At 36.0% G+C, this 27,316-nt stretch overlaps 1 protein-coding gene and 1 pseudogene across 51 annotated transcripts; one reads left to right on the top strand and one right to left on the bottom strand.

The window, feature by feature from the left end:
- Positions 1-124: 124 nt before the first annotated feature.
- Positions 125-27,316, bottom strand: LOC18423653 (tRNA-specific adenosine deaminase TAD1). Of its 50 annotated transcripts, XR_016061021.1 has the most exons (12): positions 27,120-27,302; positions 26,409-26,532; positions 23,522-23,709; positions 22,783-23,352; positions 21,189-21,364; positions 21,038-21,120; positions 20,254-20,373; positions 19,418-19,505; positions 19,150-19,268; positions 16,240-16,744; positions 9,507-9,597; positions 125-5,537 (listed from the first exon to the last, which is right to left on the bottom strand). XR_016061021.1 is itself a non-coding variant. In XM_088874169.1 (10 exons), the coding sequence occupies exons 1-9, from the start codon at positions 27,277-27,279 to the stop codon at positions 19,158-19,160; spliced, it is 1,620 nt and encodes a 539-aa protein (XP_088730295.1). In that variant the 5' UTR covers positions 27,280-27,302; the 3' UTR covers positions 125-5,537; positions 19,150-19,157. The 50 variants fall into 50 exon arrangements, 28 of the variants coding, with proteins under 28 accessions (XP_088730295.1, XP_088730296.1, XP_088730314.1 ...); XR_016061023.1 differs by lacking the exon at positions 16,240-16,744; XR_016061022.1 differs by lacking the exons at positions 125-5,537; positions 9,507-9,597 and adding an exon at positions 13,776-13,970 and having other exon boundaries at positions 14,073-16,744.
- On the top strand, positions 13,989-16,532 carry LOC110008201 (uncharacterized; annotated as a pseudogene). The gene is made up of 3 exons (XR_016061451.1): positions 13,989-14,860; positions 14,987-15,100; positions 15,358-16,532. The product of XR_016061451.1 is annotated as an uncharacterized LOC110008201 (transcript).

The raw sequence follows: 27,316 nt of genomic DNA, 5'->3' as shown, positions 1-27,316 counted from the left end.
ACTAAAAACGAGCGAGAGATAGAGAGAGGAAGGGAGTAGGTGGGATTAATCCCACATCGAGGACATGAATAAATTCTAAGGAAGTTAAAAGCTATAAAATGGATATGGTGTGCAAGGTCTCATTGCTCAAAAGAAACCTGTTGGGGCTAGATTAGAGACTGATTCGGATGTGAGTTAAAATTTAATTTTATTGTGCCTTGATTACGTATCCATAAAAATTATTACGGTTTCGGTTTCGGGTTCGGGTTCAGCAAGACCTCTAGGTTTACTGTTGCCCTTGTTTGTGCACCATGTACCTTATTCAAGGTTTAGCCCTAGTTTGTGTGCCTGTTGCCCTTGCCCTTGCCCTTGTTTGTGAGTTTGTTGCCCTTGCCCTTGTTTGTGCATCTTGTACCTTGATCTGCGAGGAACAGGCACATAAATTTGTGTGCCTTTGTTTGTGCACCTTGTACCTTGTTCTGCGAGGAATAGGCACATAAAGCAGAGGTGGGGACTTTTGAATCTTGCACCTTGTACCTTGTTCTGCGAGGTATAGGCACATAAAACAGAGGTGGGGACTTTTGAATCTTGCAGGTGGGATTTTTTACTTGAACTTTATTTCTCCAAACAGGATTCCATAGAATATGGTCTTATGCTTTCTTAATTTCTCGATTTTGGTTTTTAAACTTGTCTACTGTTCCTTTGATCCATTTCCCCTCTTAGGTTTAGAGTTTACTGTAAGACTCTTACTACAAAGGTTGTTTTCTTCCTCTTTTTTTTTTTTTTTTTATATTCTTTTTTAAAATAATTATTAAAGATTTTCAGCTCATTCTTCAAAGCTGTTAGGGAAGGTCAAAACGTGGTTACATTATGTACGGGCTTTCTTACTCCTTTTTTTTTTAAAAAAAAATTTATTATTAAGGATTTTCAGCTCATTCTTCAAAGCTTTTAGAGAAGGTCGAAACATGGTTACATTATGTACGGGCTTTCTGACTCCTCTTTGTAGACACCCAGTTTTGAAATTGACATTTTTCTCTAAATTTTTAGATAGTAAGGCATAAAAATGACTCTTTAAATCATACAAAAAGCCTTAGAATGAGGCATTCGATCCCTAGGGGCACACTGGTTCCATAGGCCACAATAAACCCCAGTCATCCCAAACTACAATCCAACCTAAAATAATCCAAAATTGTCCCTAGGACCCATAAAATCTAGCCTTAGGAAGCATAAATATTCAAAATAGGTAGATTTTCGATAGAAAGCAAGGAGAAATTTAGAAAATCAATTAACAAAGTAAATTTGAACGAAATTGACAAGTAAATACCCGCAAAATCAAAATATCAAGAAAGTCTACGTCTTGCAGAGTCAGTTAGCCATTCGCGACACAACTTGTGGGATAGAAGTTGTAGACTACGCGATGCAGGTGCAACATGGCTAGTTGTTGCTTTTGATTGGTGTAGATCACCACCTTCTAGTTTCTCATACCCATTTGTTTATATTAACTCTTATAATTTACCCCTAAACGACAATCAAATTAAACCCAAATCCCAGGCTGACCTAAACCATAATCCTAACCCTCAAAACCCTTAAGCCCTGGTATATTTTTAGGAGCCTCAAACTTTGATTTTCCAGCAACCATGATCACCTATTTCTAGGAGAAACCCATTTATCCTCAATTACCTAATATTAAACCGCAAAACTTTATTGGCCTCTTCAATCCAACTCATTCAACATCCAAAATAAGTCACTCATTAAACGAAGAGTTCATTCTTTCAAATCAGGCTCTGATCGAGGCTTCTATTCTCGCCCAGCCAGGATGTCTTGGCCGGTCTATTGTAGCACTAGTTCTTGCTTTCGGCATTTATTTCAATATTTTCGACTTTGATGTGATTACATTTGGCACTACCGATGATTCAAAGAGGGATTGATCTCTTAAGTGAGATCTGATTACCTTTGGGTCGGAATTCAATAGGACCTCACGTATAATAAGTTAATTACGTGTAGGGTGAATTTGCACCCGTTTTGGTACCAGATTGGGCTTGGATTCACTTGTATACACTTTCTTTTGATAAATATTTTTAGAGAATTTAAAAACAGAAGGGATTTTGAAAAATAGTGCTATAAACTATAAAACTTCAAAAGCATACAACTTGAAATTGCCCCTAAGATGGAGTTTCGAAAAAAAAAAAAAGTTAAGACAAAAAAAAGACAACAAGGTTAATTCATCCACCGTGGAGCATCTCTAAAATTTCTCAATAAGGTTTGAAAATAAAAAAATGCATACAAATTTTTTTAAAATTTTTAAAAAACATGGGTCTTACGATTTGGTAGACCTTTGGCTGGGACTTTCAAGACTCAGAACCATGAAGTACTCTTTCATCTTCAAATCTCAGCTCGTCTCCTAGCCCAAAGTCGAGTGCTTTTGAGTCTTTGAGCAAAATGCTAGTCTCAAAAAATGCAAGATATTTCCCGTTAGGCTCTTGGAATCTCCTTGGACGTCCAATTTCATTTCTCCACCACCTATCTTTTGAAGTTCAGATGGTCGAGGCCCTTCAGGATTACTTGGAGATTTCCTTAACAATGATCTGTCATACTACCGCCCATGAATGTTTAGCACATCGAACAAACATTGACTTGAAATTTCTAGGACCTTCGTCATTTTTTTCTCCCTTTAATTGATTTTGGAGAAATTTTGAGCGGCTTTCGCCTTGCTTTGTATTTTGTAAGCCTCCTTAGCTTTTGGATTTTTTTGGGGAACTTTTGAGTGCCTATTGGTTTTTGCTTTGAAAGTTTCAAACGTCTCTCTCTCTTATATTTCTCTTTTTTTCCTTTTTCCTTTTTCCTTTTGCCCGCATTGGGGTTCCATTTAGGTTCTGAATCGGCCAGCCTTTTTTAAAAATGTTTGGGTTTCTTTAGGGTACGATTGGCTCATATGTAAATACTGCACAAAAATACTTTCATATGAAAGTGCTATTACAAATATTTGGTTCATGCCTATAAACGTGTGAAAATACATTCCATGCAAAAGGTTCTTACTATAATATGGTTGTTGGGGTTTTTTTCGCTATTTAAAGGCCGTACAAGAGCATGTAAACTTTTGACTCTAGGGATATAGTGACTCTAGCGGAAGTACGGTATGTTGAGAACGTATGCATGTTTTGTAATGTTATGACTCAACCGGGTTTAACGGTTCAGGCCTAGGATAGAGTCTTAAAACCCTTTAGCCCAAGGTATGAGGTACAACCATTGAAGATTTGCAGGGTTAACCCTTGATGATGTCGGAGAGATGCCTAGGGTGGTTTGTTGGCTAGGAGACTTCCTAACCCCTATGTGTTGTTGACGGGCTTAAGAGGACGAGGGCCGAATCCTCATAATTGCCATTGCACAACATTTATATATGATAACCATGTTTGAGAAGTGATCCATATGTCTGTAACATGTACATGTACAGAAGGACAGATGTGCACCATTGCGGCAGTGTGCATTTGTCCAGAGGGACATGACTTGTGCTTGAGGGGCCATAGACTAGAACCGTGTAATCTTTATTTATTAGCTCACTTAGATGGACTAAACATGAATCTCTGTGATAGGTTGTGGGTCATGGGTTCTATTGAGCTGGTCCAAGAAGATTATTGAAGTTTACGGTTGCTTACAGAAGAATCCTGGTTGGTGATGGATTGGATGAACAATTCTGCAATTCCAAATGGTTAGGAAGCTGATGTCTAAAGCTTCAGTATCTAGAGCTTCTCTCCAAATCCTCTCATAAAAGTGCCAAAGTTGGGGACATTGTTTATTTGTAGGGCAGTCTCGTTTTCTGGAATCTAAGCTTGATTGCTAGAAGGGTTAATTTGGTGGTTGAGAGTTTGCTTACTCAGCTCATGGCCAAGTTATATGATTTATGTCTTGCTCCTGCCCGAGGGGACATGGTCATTTGGGAACTGGAACCCAGTGGTGTTTTCTCAATCAAGTCGTTGTATAATTGCCTACTAGTGGATAGATTTATCTCTCTCAATTTCTTTTATTCAAAGGTCCAGGGGTACGAGGCTCCTCTTAGAATGAGAGTCTTTTTATGGCTCCTTAGTTGGGGGCATATTTTAACCATAGACCAACTGCGCATTAGGGGGTGGCCATTGTAAATGCTTTCATTTTGTGTAAACAAGATGCAGAGAGTGTGCCTCATGTCTTTCTCACTTGCCCTTTTGCTCTACAGTTTTGGGATTTACTTCTCGCTAAATGTAATTGGTTCTGGGTTATGCCTTCCCACATCCAAGAAATTTTCCAGCATGGCTGGACTTCTTCATTCTCAGAACTGGGCCTTGTCTTGTGGTGTATTAGTGCGGCTACAGTCATATGGTCCATCTGGAAAGCAAGGAATGCTAGATGTTTTGAGGGAAAATCAAGAAGTGTGGATCATCTTATTTCTTCCATCTTGCAAATTATTGTCTGTTGGGCCCAGGTTTAACCTCACTTTATGCAGATCCAAAAGGAGTTTTTTTAGTCATATTTTAAGGAGCTTTTGACTTTCAAGAAAAGGAGAGTCATTAAGGATAGTAGTTGGTTCCCTCCACTGAGTGAGTGGGTGAAGCTTAACTTTGATAGTAGTGTGAGAGGTTGGTTCCCTCTACTGAGTGAGTGGGTGAAGCTTAACTTTGATAGTAGTGTGAGAGGAAATGGTTAGGTGGCACATTATGGGGGTCTACTTAGGGATAGCTCTGATTAGACCATTTGGACCAATCATGGGAATCTACACCCATGCTCCGCCAATGAAGTAGGTCCTTCTTCATGGAGTCAGCAGACTTGCAGAAGACTATCTTAGGGTGGTCATTGAAGGAGATTCTCTTAATGTGATTAAGTGGTGTAGAGACCCAACCACCATCCCTTGGCAATGGACTCAAATAAAGGAGCATATCCATCTTCATCTCCTTGGGCAGGAGGTTCAATTCATCCATGTCTTTCGAACGAGAAATGGAGAGGCTGATATGCTCTAGCTAGAGGAGTGGAGCCGTGATTTTTATTTCTCTCATTTCTTTCCCTCTTTGCTTTTTTCTTTTCCTTCTTTTGTGATTTTATCTTCTTCCTATCCTGTTGTACTGATCTTTTCATTTCATCAATGAAAATTCATGGTTAACTGTTTAAAAATAAAAAAGGTTCATCTGTTGGATCCTATGATTTGCATTTCCTGGGTTAGATCCAGAAGAATATGTCTGGCTTCATTTTAAAATTTAAACCATCCATGTGCAATGTGCAAATCCTCCCAAAAGTTCTTGTTATCCTGAATAAGCACACCAGAGAAAAAAAAAACTATATTGGCATATCCACAATATGCAACCTAATGGAAAATGGAGATGGTGCGTTGGGGGCACTACTACCAAGAGAGAGAGAGAGAGAGAGAACGGTTAAAAAGAGGAATGACATGCTTAGGGAGGGAACGAGCAGTGTAAGAACAAAATAGGACATTGTTAGAAAGAGAGGTCACAATTAAAGAAAAGTACCATGAAAGAAAAATACTTATCTCTATATGTACGTGAAGTCCCAATCAGCTCTCCTAACTGTTGATCCTATGCATAACATCCAAGGCAAAGTAAACCGCATCACAATTAGAACAGTCAATTTCACCAACAAAAAGCAGATTCGTATTGATGGAAGGAACACGGTAAACATTTATCCGAGAGATCAGATGATGTAATAATTGAGCCAACCTTAGAAATTTTCATAGTAGCACTATCATCAATATGAGTAATATCAGAAAATGGTTTACAATTAAGTAGAATAGACTCATTAATTGTCTTATGATGAGAAGCACCAAAGTCTATAAACCAAGAAGCTGAAGCTGTTTTACTTGAAAAAACAAAGGCAAACATATTGGACAGTTGGGTTGTGAGAGCAATGATTGAAGCAAAAATACTCGGATCTCATCCCGAACATAGTCCTAGTCTATCTTGCATTTCGCATCGCGAATTATGGACCTGTTGCCGCAGAAGATCATCACATACCCTCATCACATGGGGTCGTTTCTTCATGGGCTTAAAGCAATTCTTTAATCAAGTTGCTCCTTTATGTAGCCATACAACTAGCACCACACATCCAAGTTTCATGGGTGAACAACAATATGTTGTTCTAGCTGGCCCATCAAACACAAGCTGGTGCTCCTACTGGAATATTGACTATATTTGGATCTTTCATAACAGGATACCGGTATATCTGAATATCCAAGTAGCTAAAAATAATCAATGGGATTGTTAATACCTCCCACTCAACATAACACATAAAAAATATTATCTCAGCATTCACAAGCCTATGTCATGATATAGTATAGCAAGTCTCATACCAAACAATAACTCAATGCCCGTTTGGTTTCGTAGAAACTATTTTTCGAACCACAAAGATCAACCACACTAGTCTCTTGCTTGTAAACTCATACAAATCACATTATCTAATCCACACATCACGTGCCAAGGAGACCTAACAAGATGGTCATTCTATGACATACTCTATGGTTCATGGTCTTAGATAATCGAGGATTCCAAAGAACTCAAAACCAGGTCATATAATCGGTACTATGAAAACATGAGTCAAGACATTTTGGTAATTGAAAATAGTGTGTAGATTAATGATACCTTTCACATATACATAAAATACTTTCAAGAACCAAAGTTTTTTATTTTATTTTATTATTATTATTATTATATCAAACCTCTTGATGTGATATATTTTCACAAACAATAATTATAAAATAGCACAGTGGTTTTGAAAAATGATTTTTCTCAAATACTTAGTGGACCTCGCAAGACTATGAGGTTTTCTCAAAATCATATCCATAGACTTAGGTTTTTCATAAATGATCATATTTAAAATACATACTTAGTCTTCATTAATCATTTTAAGGCATTCACCTTTAATTACCTATCAAGTCATGTAAATGGCCGCAAAAACAAATCATAACGTCCATCTTGTAATTTTATCCAAAATAAAGCATGACTACAAAATGGTTATAAAAATCTTAACATAACACTTCTTTTTGGCAAATATGGAGATCTTATCATGAGATCATCATCACATGCAAGACATTATATTACTGGATACTATTAAGAGGATGGTCACTAAGACCGGCTTCCATCTGAATACTCCCTTCGTGCTTACATGTTTGAATGAGCCTCACCCATCTCTCGTGTTTTATACTTAGGCTCATAGTCCTTGATCAAACCACATCTCCATGTTTATCACTACTTTAAGTAGTTCTTATAAGCACAAGGGGGTACTAAAACACAAGGTATTAAGAAAAATTAGCTCTTTCAATTATGTTAGCACTTATTGCCTAATGTTCATACACTCCATACATATTCATAAATGAATAGCCAAAATATAATCAAAGAAGTATATTAAAATATAAAACAAAAAGCAATTTGAATCATCTTTTCCCTATATGACCTTACCATGTAATGTGAGATATATTTCATACATCAAAACTATGTAGTGTGGTATCTGAGTTTTCTTGATTCTTTTTTTTTACTTGATGACGAGTTTTTTTGTACTTGAAAGAACACACAACTGATGAAGAATCACTCAGTTATCATCTTTACACGTCGATGAAGCATCCACCACTTCGGCCTTTGGATTATCTTATACATATATAAATGAATACTCTTCTTCATCCCGTCATTCCAAAGATCACAAATTTAATTCTCCCACTGATCTTTAGAGTTTCTATGCTTCCACCAAGTCTCTCTACAAATCCCTACGTTGCGGAAAAACCAAGATGCTTTTACAGGTATTATGTTTCTTCTGCTTTATGTGATTCCTAGATTGAACACTCTTCCCTTAAAATGTCAAATCACGCCAACCTTGTATTATCTATCTCTGAAGTTTTACTGTTATAAATCATACTCATAGCACATTATAAAACTTTTGAACAAGCCCTAAAAGAGTTTCCATATAAGGAGTACAAAGATGTACCTTAACATGCCACATCTTTTAATTTATTACATAATGGAAGATGAACATCCCATGATACAAATACAATATCTCTCAATACATGAGGAGTTTATCTCTGAAACTTTTTTAGTATTGAAATAGATTCAAAAAATAAAAAAATATTGCTCAGTTCCATCCTTAAATTACAACATTTAGTGAGTCTTCGATTTATTGACATTCATATCACAATATAGTTTCCACAATAAAAAATTGGGTTGCGCACCTCTCAATAAAATAATTGTTCCTCTCAATCCACAAAGGATTTTTTCCTGAAACTTTTCTGTTCAAAGCTAGACTCAAAATCAAAGCATAACATCATGGTGTGAATCCTAAATAATATTTTTTTAAAAAAAATTTAATAATTGACATTCACGTTATAAATATATCATAATGCAGAATTCCAAGATGAACACTCTCTAGTAAAATTGTTTTTTCTCTCCACCCTCATAGAGTTTTCCTTTCAAACCTATTTTGTTTGAAAGTACAACAGAATGGTAAAACATATATTTTTACAGGCCTCAAATCACTCTGTTAAATAGGCTTGAAAAATATAGTTATTCACATCTCAGTGAAGACACACCAAACTGTAGAAAATTCAAGATGATCTCTCTCAAATCTAGAATTTTTATTCCTTATTTCCCATAGATATATCTCTCTCAAATAACTTTTATTAGAAACTAAACTCAAAATGATGGTTTAGAAACTTGGTGTAGGCCATAAACATTTTGTTAAGTATATAAATTCAATCATGACCTCCAAGTCATTGAAACTATTTTTGTTATAGAAAATAGCACTTACGCACCCTTCAATAAATTGACTATATCTTTCAAACCACAATTCTTCATGAAACTATTTTTTTTTTAATGTAGACTCAATTTCATAAGTTGTAATTGAATTTCAGCTAAAAATAAAATCATATGATTTGTGGGAAAATTCATGGAACCCAATAGACAGTTCTTGGATTTTGCGGGAATTGACGCCCTTCATTGATGTGTCCATAACTTTCAATTTCCCAAGGATCTCCTATGGAAAATTTACAGGTAGATCCTACTCTAAAAAATACATAATATCACTTAGTATTCAAAAGATAAATGCCTTATTATCTTTTTCATATCATTGTTCCAAAATAGCACAAAATACCTTATTATGTATAGTGTTTTTTCGATGTTTGAACATGCCGATAATTCTTCCAGATGTGTATCACTTGACCACAAAAGTCCTGGGCTTTCTTGTATTTCATTCTCTAGTCACTAAATATAGTGAAATAAATAACTAGGGAAGCAAATAGATCTAGCTCTGATACATATGAAAGTTGGACTACATGCCAATCAGGGTGTATATAATTTAAAAATTTTCTTATTCTTACATTGGCAAGACCACTCACAATGTCCAATTACAAATAAATAACTCTTGAAACAAATAAATAAAAGAAAAGAAATACGGTTCTCACTTGCTGTCACTATTGAATACAATTTCTTAAATCAAAACCTTAACTCATTGCTTTATGAGAAGAGATGACAATATTACAAGTAAAAATTTGGAAAAAGTAAAATTACCGGAGATTATCTCAACCGGGCTTACTACATCCCACACTGAGTCTCCTCTTTCTGATGATGCTTGGGATCTATGATCGGTCTCTTGATTTTCCTATATATGGAAAAACTTTATCAATAGCATATGAATCTCATTTTAGAACCAATAAAAGGTAGGCTTGGGATCCAACCCGTATGAAATAATTTTCCAATAGAAAGTAGGCTAGGAGTAGCAGCAAAACCTTTTACAATCGACTATATTACCGGGTTCCGCTTTTTGACCTAAACCCTCAAGGTCACATGATATAGACATATCATAGTTGGAAGTCATGACGCTATTCCATTTGCCGATGGCTACAGGCAGGTTAGTGCCAAAGAAATTTTATTTTATTTATGAGTTGCAGAGTCCACACAAAAGGTCAAGGTCCTCATTGGAACCCGCACTTACACTATGCTCCTCCTTTGGGAGTACAATTTATTTTTACTCCCTGAATTGAGGAGTTTTTTAATATTGAATTTTGGGAACCACTTTAATAAATAAAATAAAAAATTTAAGTTTTTTAACATTTAGATCTCACCATCTAAAACTTGGACATCGATTCAATCCCGAGACATTATTTTTTTATTTTCTCAAGTACATGGAGGGGTACAATTCAATAAAAAAAAGAAAGAAAAAGAGTTAACCTATCGATTAAGAAATTACATCTCAAAATTTGAGGTCCTAAAATTAAAACTAGAAGTGCTAAAGCTGCTTAAGAGGCATATACCTGAGGGAGTAAATGGACATTCTAGAATAAAATATCTTTTGGCCAATGAAGCCAAAAGTACTCCTGCCGTCTAGACTCCATTAAATGGATGCTTGGTAAGTCTTTGCATCTCAAAGAGACACACAAAGAGGACTTGGACTTAGTCCATAGTTGTGACTTGAGACTTGAGACTTTAGAAGACAGGCAGGGACAGAGTTTTGGAATACAAGTGGAGAGAGAGAGAGTTTAATGTTTTGGTCCTTAACAACCGGGAGAGAGAGATTAACCTTTTGCTTAACAACCCACTAGAAATGCATTAAACACTTCATGAAAGTTGGACTACGTGATCAAACAGTGTATATAAATTAAAGGGTGTATTTTATATAAGGTTGCAATCTCAAACAATCCAATAAAATTGGACTATGCGATCAAGCACAGTATATATAAATTAAAGGGTGTGGTTTATATAAGGTTGCAATCTCAAACAATCCAATTAAGGTACACCTCCAAATTCTATCATAATATGTAATTTTGGCGTAAGAAATTATTAGGATTATCTGAAAATCTATTTTTATATCTAATTATAAATTTATAAACTCAAAAAATAGTTAAAATCAAGTAGATCTACAAAACTATGAAAATCGTGAAAATTGGCGGTCTAGATAATGTGTTGTAAGATGCACTATTTCTGGGACTCAAAATCTTTTTTTTGTCATATTCATACATATTTATGTCGAGATGATCAGCCAGAGGGTTGTTAACATTAAAACAATCTTCTCCGATGAATTTTTGAGATACATCCGTATTTCTACGGATGCAACCTTATATAAAATTTTTCCTAAATTAAATTTTTTTTTATTTTTCTTATTCTTACACCGGCAAGACCACTCACAATATCCAATTAGATACAAATAACTCTTGACACAAATAAATTAAAGAAAAGACACACGGTTGACGGTTCTCACTTGCTACCACGAATACAATTCCTTGAATCAAAACATTAACTCATTAGTTTATGGAAAGAGAATATCAAATCACAAATAAATATTTAAAGGAGTAAAATTGCCTGAGAGTACTTCAACCAGGCTTAGTACACCTCACACCGAATCTCTTCCTTCTGATGGTATACGAGATCTATGATCAGTCTCTTGACTCTCCTACATATCACAAAACCCTCTCAATGACATATGGATATCAAATTAGAACCAACTACCTCTCAATGAGGTATGAATATCAATTTAGAACGAACTACCAAAAGCCTCAATACCTTAGTCTTACTCAAACCCCTTTGGCTTGATCTTTGGAGAGATAAAAACTAAATCAAAGAGAGAAAGAGAGATCTATTAGCAAGGGATCCTTCCTTTGCTACCCAAAAATCAAACCACCACAATCTAACTTTGGCTTGGGCGTGCCAACTAAAAATGAGAGAGAGATAACTTGGGGATGTCTGCCTTGGCTTCGAGAGGTTTTGGTTGGAACGTGCCTCCTTCGAAAAACTTGAGAGAGATATTGAAGCCCTAAGTGGGGCGTGCCACCTAAAGAGAGATCTTTGAGAGATAGATAAACTTTAGAGAAACCCTTGAAGAGAAAATAGGTGCAGAGAATTTATTTGGTGGGAGAGACTATTTTTATAGATTTTCTATGCATTTGGGGTTTGCCTCAATTCGTAGGACCATCAATCTAGGGATATTTGTGGGGTGAGAGATTTGAGTCATCAATCTTTTTGATCCATCAAGATTCAAAGATGTGAGCTAGAGCCTTATCCTCCATTTCCTAAATCTATTCCCATCAAATCTTTAAATAAAAAAGGTATATATCTTCATTTATATTTTAATATATCTAATCTTTATTTCTTGGATCAAACAATATTGATTCAAAGATTTACTAAATATTTTAAATACTCAATGGCTATACACAAAAGATAAGCCAACAAATAAGGGGATAACTATCACCCAATCTTGGCGAACAAGTTAACAAGGTAGTGTTATAGGTGGGGCCACATGGGCCCTACTGAATCCCACATGTTCTAAATTGGATCATATATTTATAGAGGGTCCCATATAATTTTAAAATATATTTTATTTTGTATTTAAAATTTGTAAATATTATATTTTATTTAAAACATTGAAAAATTAATTTATCTTAATTTATAAATCTAAATGACAAAAATAAAATATCAGACGATTCATAAAAATTCAAATAAACATTCTAAAAATCATATATCGTAAAATTAATTAAAACTAATTAATTTTGATGGGATTCAAATATACGGGAGGACTCCACTTTCAACTGCGGAACACGATCCACTTAGCTTTTTCAAACTGACCAAACAGTTCCCATGACTTACAATCTATTGCAAGGGCTCATAATTGGACCACCAAAGTCAACCAATAGACTAGGGGAAACAATGCTAGTTTATGGATTTCAAGTTCTCTCCTAGAGACAAAATCATGGTCATTCAGACCATGATGCAACTATGACTTTATGGTGCATAGAGGTAATCTTTCGCATATATACACGCTTCACATTCATTGGTGAATCTCAATACAGCTATCTATATGATATAATGATGAGGGTTTTAGCCATGTCTCTAAAAGTTATTCATCATATGCAAAGGCCACACAGTCCCTCTTGCATCTTGACATACTTCGACCTCATCAAGGCCTAACCCATTATATCCTTCTTGGTAGATCCCTATGCCCATGTATCTTTGGTTTTTTCCAACTTAGCTGACCTAACACGTTGAACCTAGTTCGAGTATCGACAAATTGCATTTGCCCAGTATGGTCCACAAAAAGACCATACTCCCACTGAATTTATGTTTGACTATATAAAATGTTCATACAAGCTTTCATAAGGCCTTTAAAAGCCACATAAACCCAACACTCCAATCCTAAAACAATGTCAAAACTTAATTCATAAATTTCACATCACAATACCCAAAATGTCCTTCTTTTCTCGTTCACCAATCCCTCACCAAATATACGAGTACCTCACCCCATCCTCATACTATGTATATAGACCAAAGACATTAATTTTTAAAACTAACATTTTTTCTATGTTTTCAATTAATCCAATTAGAATTTGGTGGCTTTAACCGTAACGTACGGAGACTCCAAGTCATTGTTCAACTCAAGTAAGCTACGCAAGTCCCAAGTCAATTTTCACTAAAATCATGACTTATCCCCATCAACAAGGCTCTTCGGAGCAGTGCACAGAAAATTGACTCCGCTAAGGCACTCATACTCGGCTCAGCCATGGAGCTCGTACTCAGCCGATGGCCGAGTTAAGTAACTCGATCGAGTTAGGTAAACCCCAAAAAAAAATAGAAAAAAAGCTTAAAAAGAGGGGAAAATCTCAAAACAATTTTAAAAATAAGAAAAGTTAAAAAGGATTGACAGAATCAATACGAGATAAAATAAGATGAAGAAAGGGATAAAAGATGCATTATTGAAAAAGTGGATTTATACCGTGAATACTACGGGAAAATTTAGAAAAAAGTGAAAAATATGAAAATATCCAAATGATCCTAAAAACTGTCAAAATCTTTTAAATAAATATTTCTAACCATTATGCTAGTGTTTTCTTATCTTTTATATATTTTAATTTTTATTAATATTTTTTAACATTTACTTCAGCCTGGCGAGTTGTACACCTAATTCGCTAAGAACTTGCATTTGTCCGAGTTACTTGGCCCAATCAGAGTGTACTCAGCCGAGCCCCAGCACACTGCTTCTAAATCCTGTCATCACAAAAGGTTATGCTCTCACTTTTGAATTGGAAAACCAGTCTGAAAAATCAGACCTTGTATTCATGGGTTTTAAAGACCAACAATAAAACCCACCAATGTGGCTGGTTTGGCATTCAATGCAGCGATGAGGGAAGTGTAATTGAGATAAGCCTCTCGAATTCAAATCTCGAAGGTACTCTCGGTCAATTTAACTTCTCCTTGTTATGCCATTTAGTCCACCTCGATCTCAGCTGGAATTCTCTTCAAGGAATGATTCCGCCAGATATTGGCAGTCTTTCGAACCTCACTTTCTTGGATTTGTGTCATAATGAATTATCTGGTTCAATCCCGAATATGTTCTTTTCTGGTCTCAGAAAACTTCAAATCCTACCTTACTAAGCTTTGTGATCTTTGACTCGGTTACAACTCCTTCACTGGTCCAATTCCTGAACAACTAAGTTTTGTGTTCTCTCTCCAAATACTTGAACTCTATGAAAACCCACTTTTAGTAGGGCCTATCCCTGGTTCTCTTGGCCAGCTCCCAAAGCTTCAGAGACTGGATATTAGTACTTGCAATTTGAGTTCGAACATCCCACCACAAATAGGAGATATGAAAGAGTTGGTTGAAATCTCTCTCTATGAACCTTCTATATGGCCCCATTCCTCCTTCTATTGGAACCAACTCTCAGGAGCTCTTCCTTCTGAGATTGGAAACTTGGGATCGTTAACATCTCTCGATGTGTCGAATAACACCCTCGGAGGCTCATTGCCAGGAACATTATCCCGCCTCTGGAAGCTGGAAATGTTCTTTATCGAAAGCAATGTGTTCTCTGGCACCATTCCAGTAGATATTTTTGAGCACATTCAATTGTTCCGGGCTGACTTGTCTTTCAATAGCTTCTAGGGTACACTACCTTTGGGAATTTGTAGAGGGAATAAGGACATAAATTTCTCAGCCGCCCGCAACAATTTCTCGGGGCCCCTGCCAGAAGATTTGAAGAACTGTACGAGTTTGACCTGGTTCGTAGTCGACAATAACCATCTCGAGGGGAATGTTTTTGAGGCTTTCAGTGTCCATTCCGATCTAATGTTTGTTGACTTGTCTGGGAAGCGATTTTCTGGCAACATTCCAGAGAACATTGGTGAAACAATGCCGAGTCTAAATTTCCTATCTGTAGCAGATAACCATATGGTGGGAACAATTCCTTCCACTATTCACAAGATGAGAGATTTGACTTCTCAACCTTTCTGGGAACAACTTCACTGGTACCATCCCCACCTCACTACCCAATATCGAATACTTTCTGATATTTAATAACCACATCATGGGAACCATTCCCAACTCTGTGGGAAACATGACCAATCTGATTGTCTTCGATTTTTCGGGAAACAGGTTAAGTGGTGTTATCCCTTCTAGCTTGGGGAATTGTACTTATCCCTTCTAGCTTGGGGAATTGTAAGTCGCTTGTAGCACTGGACTTGAGCAACAATAATATGCTCGGAGGCATTCCATTGTCGCTCGAGCATTTAGGGATCCTTCAGACACTGCGCTTGAGCAACAATAGCCTATCAGGAGAGATCCCTTCATCCTTGAGAAACTGTTCTGGTTTATAGATTATCGAATTTGGTGAGAATGGATTCTCAGATGTTATTCCTACTTGGATTGGTGAAAGCTTCTCATCACTACGCATTCTCCGTTTACGATCAAACAAGTTTACAGGGAGAATCTCTCAAGAGCTGGCACGCTTGTGTTCTCTTCAAGTCTTGGCCCTTGCAGTAAATAATTTATCAGGTGAGATCCCTCGGACATTTGACAACTTCACATCAATGGCAATCAAGCTAAGAGATGTCCATAGCAGTTCCTATGGAAAGTATAATGAGGAAATGATTGTCATGAAGTATTATGAGCAAAAGGTTGTCATCGCAACAACATGGACATTTCCAGTAATAATATTGTCGGGATTATCCCGGAAGAGTTAACCAGCTTGGTAGGCTTGATCGTGCTAAACCTGTCCAGAAATCACCTAACTGGGAATATCCCCAAAAAGAGCAGAGCACTAAAGGAGCTGGAATCACTAGACCTTTCGAACGATCTACTTTCAGGTGGTGTCCCACAAGGAATCTCGTCCCTGACATTCTTAAGCTATTTAAACTTTTCAAATAACAACTTATCAGGACCCATTCCCTCCAGCAATCAAATGGAAACTTTTCATGAATCGACATATTCTGGGAACCCATATCTTTGTGGATTTTCGCTTCTTAAAAAATGTGAAGTCCCTACCCAAGTGTTGACTGCTATCCATAATGAAGATGATGATGATGTATTTGGGATTGATGTGAGTGCAGGTATGGGTTTCGGCATAGGATTTGGAGGTTTTTTCTTTGTTCTAGCTGTCAGAAGGCCCTGGAGCCATGCATGTCTCCAGTTTATGGATCGTATTGTGAAGAAACTGCTATGGGCATTGTAGCGTTGTATTCTACTGCTCACACACATACTCATGTGGTGATCAGATCACATGGTCTTGCACTTGTTTTGATACTTCGATTAGTAATGCACAAACTTCTTTTGAGTTTGAATTGAATTGCTTCAAGGCCAAGATGCAAATACCCCTAATTATTTCTGAAATGTTTGGGTGACCTTGTGTGTTTAAGATAATGGTTGGCATTTGAACTGAATTTTCAATTGCAATCATCATGCCGGGCTTGCAGGCTTATAGGACAAGGAACTCTCCATGACAAACCAGAGGCTATTAACACTTCTTTCATGCCACGATTGTTCTTGCAGTCTGTAAAAGAATTTTTTTTTGAAATATTAGTCCATATATGAATTATAAATTGCAAAAGATTTTACATTGAAGTTTATCGACGTTTCTTAATCTATGCCTTATCGTGTTTGAGAAGCTAAATAATACATAATAACATAGAGTTATATTCAACATAAAGGAACCTAAAGTCTACTTGAATAAACCATATATATGAAAACAGTCGTCTCATCATTATCATCAGAGCCTTATCCCAACTATTTGACGTTGGTTAAAATGGATCACACAAATATATGCCCCTATTAAAGATTTCAAAAAGCCTTTTGCCCATTAAGCCAATGCCTGATAATTTCTGGTCCATGCTTAGACCATTGGTTACATAAACCTTTACACGTGGAGCCACTCACGTACAAAACAAATATGTGACTCCTTTTCCCAACATTCCGTTTTCTTTTTTTGGGGTAATTTAGACAGACCCCAACCCGTTTTTTTCAAATAATTTAGGAGTTAGTTTTTCGAAAGTGTTAATAGATTGGTTTCAGCAGAAATGAAAATCATGGTGACTAAGGCGTGGGGTCCTACCAACAGATTTATTTGTAAACTTTCCTTTACAAGTCAGGTTTACATTAAAATTGGGGTGTGCCTTCACTTATGGGGCGCACTTGGAAAACATAAAAGAACTGGACTTACTTTTATTAAAATGGTTCTAGTGGCAATCAGGTCATTTTTCCATCAAGAACATCTTTTTTTATTTTTATCATTTTTATCAGGTGCATCCTGGGTGAAGTGTGCACAACCCAAATTTCACTATAAAATAAATTATTGAGCAAAAAAACAAAAATAAAATTCTCTTATCCATCTAACTAAGATAAAACGCTTAGAAACTAACTTGGAATAATATGGCTAAAGTTCTCCCAACTATCCTTCGAAATCGGACAACTACGAATAGAGTCGCATATATTTTATATGGAAAAAGTTTACATAGAGCACGAGGCTCTAAACAATCAAATTAGAGGGCACCTAAAAAATTTCACTAGAAGAGGTTACTTTGATCTCCAAATATCCTCAAATTGATCATCTCGACATCAAGATGCCTGGACAACAGAAAAAAAATGGATTTCAAATTTTGGAAATAGTACATCTTGTAATGCATTTTTTGACCATCAATTTTCAAGAGTTTTATAGATATGCTTGATCTAAACCATTTTTGAAGCTTAAAATTTTATAATTAGAAATGAAAATATATTTTAAGGCTGGCAAAGATTTCCAGAATTGAAACCATATCTCTCAGACACTATTTGAAGGTGTGCTCTACTTCGATTGTTTAGAGCCTTACAAACCACACCCTAGGTAGTGCCACATGTAAAAGTTTCCCACCTATAAAGGTAACAGAAATTAGGTTAAAAATGGGTCTATACATGGAAATGCATAAAAGTACCCATATGTAATATTATTTTATATTCCGTATAAACATATCCAACATATTTAGTCCTAACTTTGAACAAATATGAAGTACATATTAAACATATAGTTTCTTTTTTAAATTAGACTTCCTATTACATATTTTTAATCAGATTGCTATCTACTACAGGAACAGACAAAAATTGAATTAGATGAGGTATTTACACTTTGTAAGGCCCCTCAATTCCTCATCCCACTTCAGGACTAAAAGTTTCTTCGAGCCACATTTCGGCAATGCAATTCAGAGGCCGACTCCCTCACAAAGTCAGGCGCTTCAAATGCTAGTGACCGAGAGAATTTTTAAAGACTCGGTCCAGGAAACTCATTTCCGGATTCCAGCAAACTCATTTTTTGTACACTTACATCATTTTAATTGTTAACTTTTTCAAAAAAATCTTCAATGTGATACATTCATGTAGGGAAACCAACAACAAAGTAAGTTGTGGGCTCTTCTCTATTTGTGACAGATTTTTCATTTTTGTACAGTCTGTTTCACATAGATTCAAATTTGTGAATGGAATAGTTTACATACTTGTACATTTTCGGAAAAAAAAAGGTTCACAAACTTCTACATCTTTTTTTACACAACTAATGGAAGTTAGGGTTATTCAAAAAATAGAATAAAATCTATTTAAGTTTGACTAAATTTTTGAAGTAATTTTTCATATAATTAACAACCCTCCACCCCCCTTCCCCACATATACTTGACTAGAGACATGAACAATCTAAATTTGTAGCTTACATCCAGTTGGAATAAATAGATCCACAAACGGAAAACCGTGATAAAATTTGTAGCATAATGAGCCCCAAATGCGAATTTTCCTATCGATATTGGTTTTGTTGCAACTGAAGGTTAAGAGACACAGGCCAGACAGCTATGTAGAAATAACAAATTCAAAGTTTAGAAAATTAAACCAAGATGATTAATCAGGCCAGAAAATCAGTATAATTATTTTTGACTTCAGTACCTTCACAATCAAGATGAACAGAAGAACATCTCAAGATCTGGTGGCTTCTGAAACCAGTTTGTGAAACATGGGCTCTTCTTAAAAATTCTGACAGCAGCTCTGTAATCTTTGGCCACACCCTGTACGGAGTAAATTGAATCAGACATGCATGAAAGATATCTCTCTCTCTCTCTCTCATATGTCCATGCCCACACATGTCCACATACTTGAATAAATAAAAAAGTAAGCCAATAAAACTAGCAATTAACAGAATAAGACCACATATGACCTTGAGCTCAAGGTAAGAAAACATTTCCACGTTGAATCTGGTGGAAGAAGCACGTACAAGTGAAGCAAAAGCCTCCAAAAGCCGTTTCCTAGAGTAAAAACCACCAAAGAAATGAGAACAATGAGCTCAAATGCTGAACCACCTTATTGTTCTTTTCTTTTCAATAAATTAATATTATTCCTTTTTTCTCATAAGTAAAAATCATCATATTATTCTTTATATTTGGAATGAATGAATATATATATATATATATATATATAGGGCAGTGATTTCATGCAACGCATGTATTATAGTGTAATGCAACCATACTTATAGAAAACCATGTTTGTGGACGTCACAATCATGGAATTGTCTACAAAGAGACCATTTGTCATTTGAACATGGAGGTCACAATCATTCTTACTCATTAGTTGTCAAATTGGATGGCTTGAGATATGTCATGAAGTCCGAGAAGTTTTTTTTTTTGGAACTTTGTATCTATTCAATGACAATGACACTCTTACAACCACCCATTTTGAAATTTAAGGGACAAAAATGATTGTGATCTCCATGTACAAAAGATAAATGGTCTCTTTGTGTGTGTGTATATATATATATCAAGTTGACTACTGTATTAATAGATATAAAGAGATACAGATAAGGAATAGATACAAAATTTAGGCAAACCTAGTAACTGGGTGCCCTATACAAAAACCCCTAGGGGCCCAAAAAATGATCTACACCAAAATTGAGAAATTTATGTGGGATGCAAGCTTAAAAAATGCCTTCATCAAAAGGAGCAACAGAAAAAGTATAAATTTGACAAACAACAACAGATGTGAACTATGTCTTCCTACTTGCATAGAGAAGACTCTGTAGATGGGGATAATGCCCCTTTCACAGAGGTCCCTTGCTTCCTTCCAGTAGTTCCAAGAATGACCTCATGCAAGTCCAATCTATTCCAGCAGATAGAATATCTACCACAAGAAAGTCCAAGTAATCAGAAGTCATGAATCATTAAGATTAAAAATGAAATTATTTGTAATAATTGAAACAATTTGGAACATCGAACCAAATAAAGAAAAAAGATCTAATCACTAAGAACTCACGAATCATTAAGATCAATAAATTAAATTACTCATCTTTTTCAATTACTCATAAAGCACTAACAAACACAACTCTGATCCTCGCAATACTTACTATTTATTTAAAACATTACTGGAGTAAGTACTAGGTAAAGTAGATATTTTGATTTTCATCCACATCATACAACAAAATGTCAATTCAAAAAACATATCAACAGCATATAATGAGAAGTGTTGAGCATACTATTTACCAAGGGACTATGAAAAACCATAGTCCATTAGGGCAATGGCCATCTGTTGATAAACTGAGATGGGGAAAGAGAGTGGGACCCACAAATTTTCTCGCGGGTCTAACTTTCTCTCTATTCTATCCCTTTGTATCTATCGTTTCAGTGGACAGTCACTATCCAATAGACTATGGTTTTTCCATAGTCCATTGGTGATTGGGCTATATTGTGATTTCCCATGTGGATATGTTCAGGTTTATCTCACATCACACAGCAAAGTATCAAAATTTCTTCAAATATTACACAACATATAGGAAAGTTTAACATACCCGCATGTTAAAATAGGTATGCTAGTGGAACATTGAACTTGAAGAAATTCCTTTGGTGGAACCGGAGCTTGAAAAAACTTCAGCTGCCAAAAGATAAGTATTAGCTTGATTTTTATTCTCCTCTTTCATAACTTAGAGATAGCATACAGACATTGTTCAGTTTGAAAGGACTCTGCAACTCCTTTGATATTGGAAGAACACGACGATAAAGAGATTCTGCTAAGTGATTCTCTAGATTCAACCCTTCAGCATTCTCGCAAGCTGGTTGCCCAATTGTGATTGAAGATATATATATCGGATGCTGAATAAAATGAGAGAGTAAAGATCCTAGCAACCAGTAGGAGGAAGTGAGGATCATTAGAAATAAAACAATACCTATAAAGAGAAAGATATCTGCATATTAATATAACATGCATACAAACATACATATGCGCACTAGTGTTACATAGACTCCGACACGGATATCGATGTCTAGTAAGTGTCAGAGGCAGTGTGTGTAGTATGTCAGACCAAATAGCCAGTACTTCCCAAAACGTCCGTACATTCCTATAAACAATTTTCTTTATATATATATATATATATATAAAATAAAAAAATAAAGAAGTTCGCAAAGTTAAAATAGTATTTTGTTAAATAAGATAAAATGTGTTACACTAGAATATCATAGAAAATTTGAATAAAACTATTCTATTAAAAAAATTATCTATTAACATATCATACAATGAGTGGTACAGTGCTGCATAAAAAAACCATTACGAACTTTGTTTTTAATCAAGCCATCTTGGATTCGAGCCACCAGCAGAGTGACTGCCTAGAATCAAGCCATCTTGGGTTCGAGCCACTAGGAAGGTATTTTGCGGTCTTCACTTCAATCCTATTGGTTATCACTCTAAGGCCCGTCTGGTGTCATGACATCATTCAGTCATGCATGGCCCACAGGTCATTATTCAAAGCCATGTGAGTAACAATTATGACTAGTCATGTGGAGGTACCTCACTCATGTCACATGAGTAGTATGGCCTTTTTCCCTTGTAACAAAATGGGATATGCAGTGTCCACTCAGATGACACTTCTATGAGATGTGTCGACACATACTATATGACTGGGATACCATCACACGCATAACCCACGTGTCTACAGAGCCTCAAGGGAAGAGTCGAGGTAACACTGATGCATGCATCACATGCATATGCATGCATGTGCCCATAGCCAAATATATAGTCCCCGCATAAGGAACTTCATAAGAAATATCAATGAATGAGGGAGGACCTGATATGGAGACACTTTGAGGCACACCTCAAAATGTGGTTCATTTAAATGCACCTTTTGCTTAAGTTTCTATCATCCAATGAAGGGTCATAAACCAAGCAAAACCTATAGGTAGTATTAGATATGAGGTGCGGTTCCCTCAATTCAAAACAAGATGATTTCATTCTTTTAATATGATGCATGAGTTGTCTATCAAAAGGATAAATAGAGAACCATAGTCCATTAGAGTCATATTCGTACAATGAAATGGATGGTGATGGGTGAAAAGTGGGACACAGACAAGCCTGTTCTGGTGGGTCCCACTCTCTCCACCACTGTTAATCATTTCATTGACCATCGATGACGATTCAATGTGGTTTTCAATAATTCATTTGATTATAGTACACTTTCTTCCTATAAAATAGATGTTAATACAAGCTGCAATCTAATCAAAGTATAAGTCCCTGATAGATGAATGAAAATAGAAAAGAACAAACCTTGAAGGCCAAGAACATTCCAGCGGGCAATCTTGTCTGAGCAGCTTACAGAAAGAGTTGTTTCACCACGACCAGGTTTTCTTCTAACCATTCCCAGGCCATGCAAATCAACCAGCGAATGGGAAGGAACGGCAAAAACTCCATCTACATCATTTGTCAAATTATCGGTTCTATGCGACCTACTACTTTCCAACCCCCTCAACAAATATTCAGGAGTCATAGTAGAAGAAATGGCACCATTACGATCTCGAGGCAAAAGTCTGCCAACTATCTCTCCATCTATTCTGTCTGTTATTTCTTTATCACTTTTATTAGCAACTCCCCTATATGGTGTTTGGAGTCCAGTTTTAGAAAAGCTTTCCCAAAATTCAGCAGAGGATTTTCCTGAAGATTCACAGTTATTGTCATAGTAGCTATGATTACTGTCAGGGGATCTACAATGGCCCTGATTTGGATGTACTTCCTGATTATCACTGCTGTTACTTCGAGCTTTGAAACAAGAGTGTGAAATCCCTGCTGGTTGGAGCAAATCCCTTCTTGGCAACAAAGGGGAACTGGAAGCATCCCCACCTTCAAAAACCAAAACAATAAAATGAGAAAGAAGAGATACAAGCAACATGTGATCAGATCAAACAATGATCTTGACTAAAATGAAAACTCATAGCAGATGCATGCCGTTAAAGAACTCAAACAGTCAAACACAAATAATAAAGTCAGTGAACAATTGAAGATAAGTTACAAGGCAATTGAGAGATATATAGATGTAACCGGTAGCCTGGCTTCATTCTATATTTTGTTTGACCAGACACATCACCAACTAGTTCTAACAGCAAGTGTAGGTTCCCATCAATCCCCAATTGTTCACATCCGAGACGTTCTTTTCTCTTGTAGGCTTCATTGAGACACACAATCTCTGCATAGAACAGCCTGCCGTGAGCAGGAAGCATTTCCTTAGCATGTATATTCCATCACCAAAATACAGAACTCATGGAACATGCAATTCCATCAAAATCTATCTATTAGAGCATGATTTCTTAAGACTTATCTGAAGAAGTCAGTATTTCAGACAGATTTTGAGTCCTTGGGGGGTGAGTGATGTTTCTGAAGTTGTAACCTTTTACTCGCATGTTTGTTTGGGGTGATTCAAAGTTAAAAATGAATAAATTTGAGCATTGCAGCCTTTAACTCTGTGAATTTTTCCTAATTTGGACTTTTCAGGCTTCAGATCATATTTGAAGGCTGCTCAGATAATTAGTGAAGAAAATTGGACTAATTAGGGCTTAAGATTAAATAGTAAAAAATTTCTTTATTTTATGTTTTTTTTTTTTTTGAGGAAGACTGTTAGTTTCTTGGTCTCGTTTCTTGGAATCAGAGTCCTTAGTTTCTTATTAATGTTGATAGGTTTCGTTTCCTACTACAAACGTTTCTCTAATTGGATGCTTGGCTACCTAAATATTTCCTAGTTTCCTAATTTCAAAATCTAATTTTTTTAGTTAATTGTAGATTACATGAAGCACCACCCAAGTTAGGAGTAAACACCCAATGACTAGATCAAATGAAGTTGAGAATAAAAATTCAGTACTTTTTTTTTAAATAAAAAAAAAAAGCTGGTGTGAGGTTATATTTGGGAGTGATTCCTTCACTTCGCAGAATGATTCCTCAACTGTTTTTGCGGAGAGTGATTCTACAACTCTACCTTAGGATTGAGAGAGTTATTCTAACAAGTTAGAACCTTTTTTTTCCCCTCTTGTGTAACATATTGCCCTTTTACAAGTGCCCACAATCGAATTCTCAATCTATCGTCCCCAATCAAATTGACCCTTCCCAAGCAGTAATATTATAGCAGAATTTCCCAAACCTATCACCTAAACCCCTTGCCTATCAACCGTAAAGTAGATTCAAATCTATCAATCACCCCCGGAATTTTCTAACAATTTCGACCCCATGAACACCTAATTTTAACCCCAGTTGTTGCCCTAATCACGCCTAACCCTTCCATATCACATCATGTTCGAGCCTTCCCCATTTAGATATTGAATTCCTCAATCCTATTCGAACAAGGAGACCTAACCACCCTCATAACCCTATTTTCCTAACTCTGTAGGAAATCAAAACCTTTACATCTCTCAAATCCTAACCTAACTAGAACACCAATCCATCCTCAAAACCCTTTATTTCTAAGCCCATCTTGGGTGTTACACTCATGCAGGAGCCAAGCCCCATGGTGCTAGCATCAATGAGAATGTTTATCAATGATTTCGCTAGCCCACAAGGGTGGCTCCTGTATGCAACCCAACCATGATAAGACCATATCAAAAAATTGAAGGAAATTATATTATGATACAAGTAACAAACCGATGATTGCTACATGTCATCTCCATCATTAGTACTCAACAAGGGATTATGGAGATTGGCCACAATTTCTCTCTGTCCACTCAAGGAGGAAAATAGTTTATACCCACTCTCTGTTATTAACCATGAGTAGTGTAGATTGCATGTATCATACTGCTGATTGTATGCAACATGTACCATAATATGCAATTATACAATCCCAAAACATAAATTCCATTCAATGGCTTCATGGAGACTCCCTTGCATCCATGGATGTCAACAGACTGTTGAAGAATTTGAGAACTACCCCATCTAATTAATGTGTCTTGGATGCAATTCAAGGACAAAGAGAGGCCGATTCCGTGCCTGATTATCAGACAGATTGGCTAAGAAGAGTGAGTCTAGGAAGCAAGTGCCTTGGACCACAGGCCAACACGAATATGCTTATTATGGATTCCAACCGTTGTAATGGTCTCTATTTTATTTAAACAGTTATAGTACATCCAAAAGATAGATAAAAAAATGGAACAGAAATGCTCTTCCAACTTTGATGATATCATGGTAGAAGTTAAATATAAACCAATCCGAATAGTATTTTCTTTGAAGGAATAATTTTAATAGCTTGTTATGGTTCTAATTTAACAAATTATTACACAATGCCACAAGTCAGGACACTTTTGTTCTGGGGACCATGATGTATTGCTTGACCGATATAGCTTCTCTTACATCCTAACTTAATATCCAATATCACTCCATTGTAAGTAACTGTTTTTGTACTTTTGAGTCAAATAATTAATAAACCTGAATAAATATATATAATTTATTCTCTTTCTGTACCTTATGTCTATCCTAATTGACATATTATCAACCTCAACCTAAATTCGGTATTCATGTATCAACTATGTTGCATGAAGGTCACTCAAAATGATTCTCATTACAAGCTCTCTTTAAAAAAAAAGGAAAGAAAATGAAAAAAAGAAAAGAAAAACAGCAACAAGAAGTTCAATGCATAATATCAGATTGTATAATATCAATTCTGGTTCTCTTTTCCTTCTTGTGCTTTGTTGACGCCACAGCATAACTAATATTCCATCACATCCCTTACATACCCATGGACAGGAATCAATATTCACTCAATTTCTTTACCAATGAACTGCATATATCAATTTTCCTAATAAAATAAATACTCATGCATTTGGCTTTTTATTATTGGTAAATGCTCAAGATTTCTCACTAAGTTATGTTTGTAGTCACCCCAAGCAAACCAAAATTGTTAAACTGAAAACAAGTCAAACCTCACGAGACATCTTCGTGCAATAGCTTCTGCATGTGAATCATTCACAACATCACCATTTCGACTCAAATGTGAGCTCCCAAGACACTTGGTTCCAGTTCCCATTGCTACAACTTGCAATTCTGCTAAGAAATAACAGAAAAATTGCACGAAAATCAAAATTACAGACCCAGGACAAGGTTTACTTATTTATTGATTTATTTTACAGATCAACATGAATGATAAAGCTTGTGTTGAGTTTCATGAAGCATACAACCTAAAGGAAATAACCCAAAAAAAGAAAAAGAAAAAGAAAAAGGAGGAATATAAATATATTTTTCATAGCAAGGAAGGCAAAATAAATGAAGAAGACTGCATTTCAGAAAAAAATGCAATGCAAAATGCATGCCAAACACGAAGAGCCTTATTCTCGCAACGTAAAATCAACCGCAAAATTGAAAAAGAGAATGAGATACAGTCTAAACTGCAAGAGAAAATAAGGTAATGATATGTTTCTTTTCTTTTTTTTCTTGAATAAAAAAGGTAATGCTTGTTGAGTGTAACAAAATTTCTTTAAAATTCATAATACAGCATGAACTAAAAAACTGCAAACTGTCACTAACTCTGGCACTGGATCTAGTAAAATTTCGTTCTTAATAGACGCAATACTATCTCAACGATCAGTTATAAATTGGGTTTTCAACATAAACTTTAGGGCAAAATTGGGTCATACCATGAGATGGAGAAGACAGGAGAAACGCTGCCAAAACAGTAGTTTCCCGGCCTTGGGGCTTTCCCTTTTTAGAGAGAGAATTATAGAGAGAAAATACTTTCTTAGATACCAGCTCGCCCCAGTGCTCTGAATACCAGTGACGATGTTCGCCAGCATCCATGGTTGTGGTTCATGCCAAAGCAGAAGGAGGGGTCTAA

Source organism: Amborella trichopoda, chromosome 8, assembly GCF_054954075.1.
Source record: "Amborella trichopoda isolate Santa Cruz 75 chromosome 8, AtrichopodaSantaCruz75HAP2 v2.0, whole genome shotgun sequence".
NCBI lineage: Eukaryota > Viridiplantae > Streptophyta > Magnoliopsida > Amborellales > Amborellaceae > Amborella > Amborella trichopoda.
This window is presented reverse-complemented; position numbering and strand designations above follow the sequence as displayed.

What these genes read in the sequence shown, in the direction of transcription:
- LOC18423653 (XM_088874169.1), bottom strand. Translation starts at nt 27,279, where the DNA reads ATGGATGCTGGCGAACATCGTCACTGGTATTCAGAGCACTGGGGCGAG. An exon ending in GTCCTTTCAAACTGAACAAT is followed by an intron (nt 21,121 to 21,188) that starts GTCTGTATGCTA and finishes ATCTTTTGGCAG; the next exon opens with CTGAAGTTTTTTCAAGCTCC. An exon ending in ATACCTATTTTAACATGCGG is followed by an intron (nt 20,374 to 21,037) that starts GTATGTTAAACT and finishes TTCTTGTGGTAG; the next exon opens with ATATTCTATCTGCTGGAATA.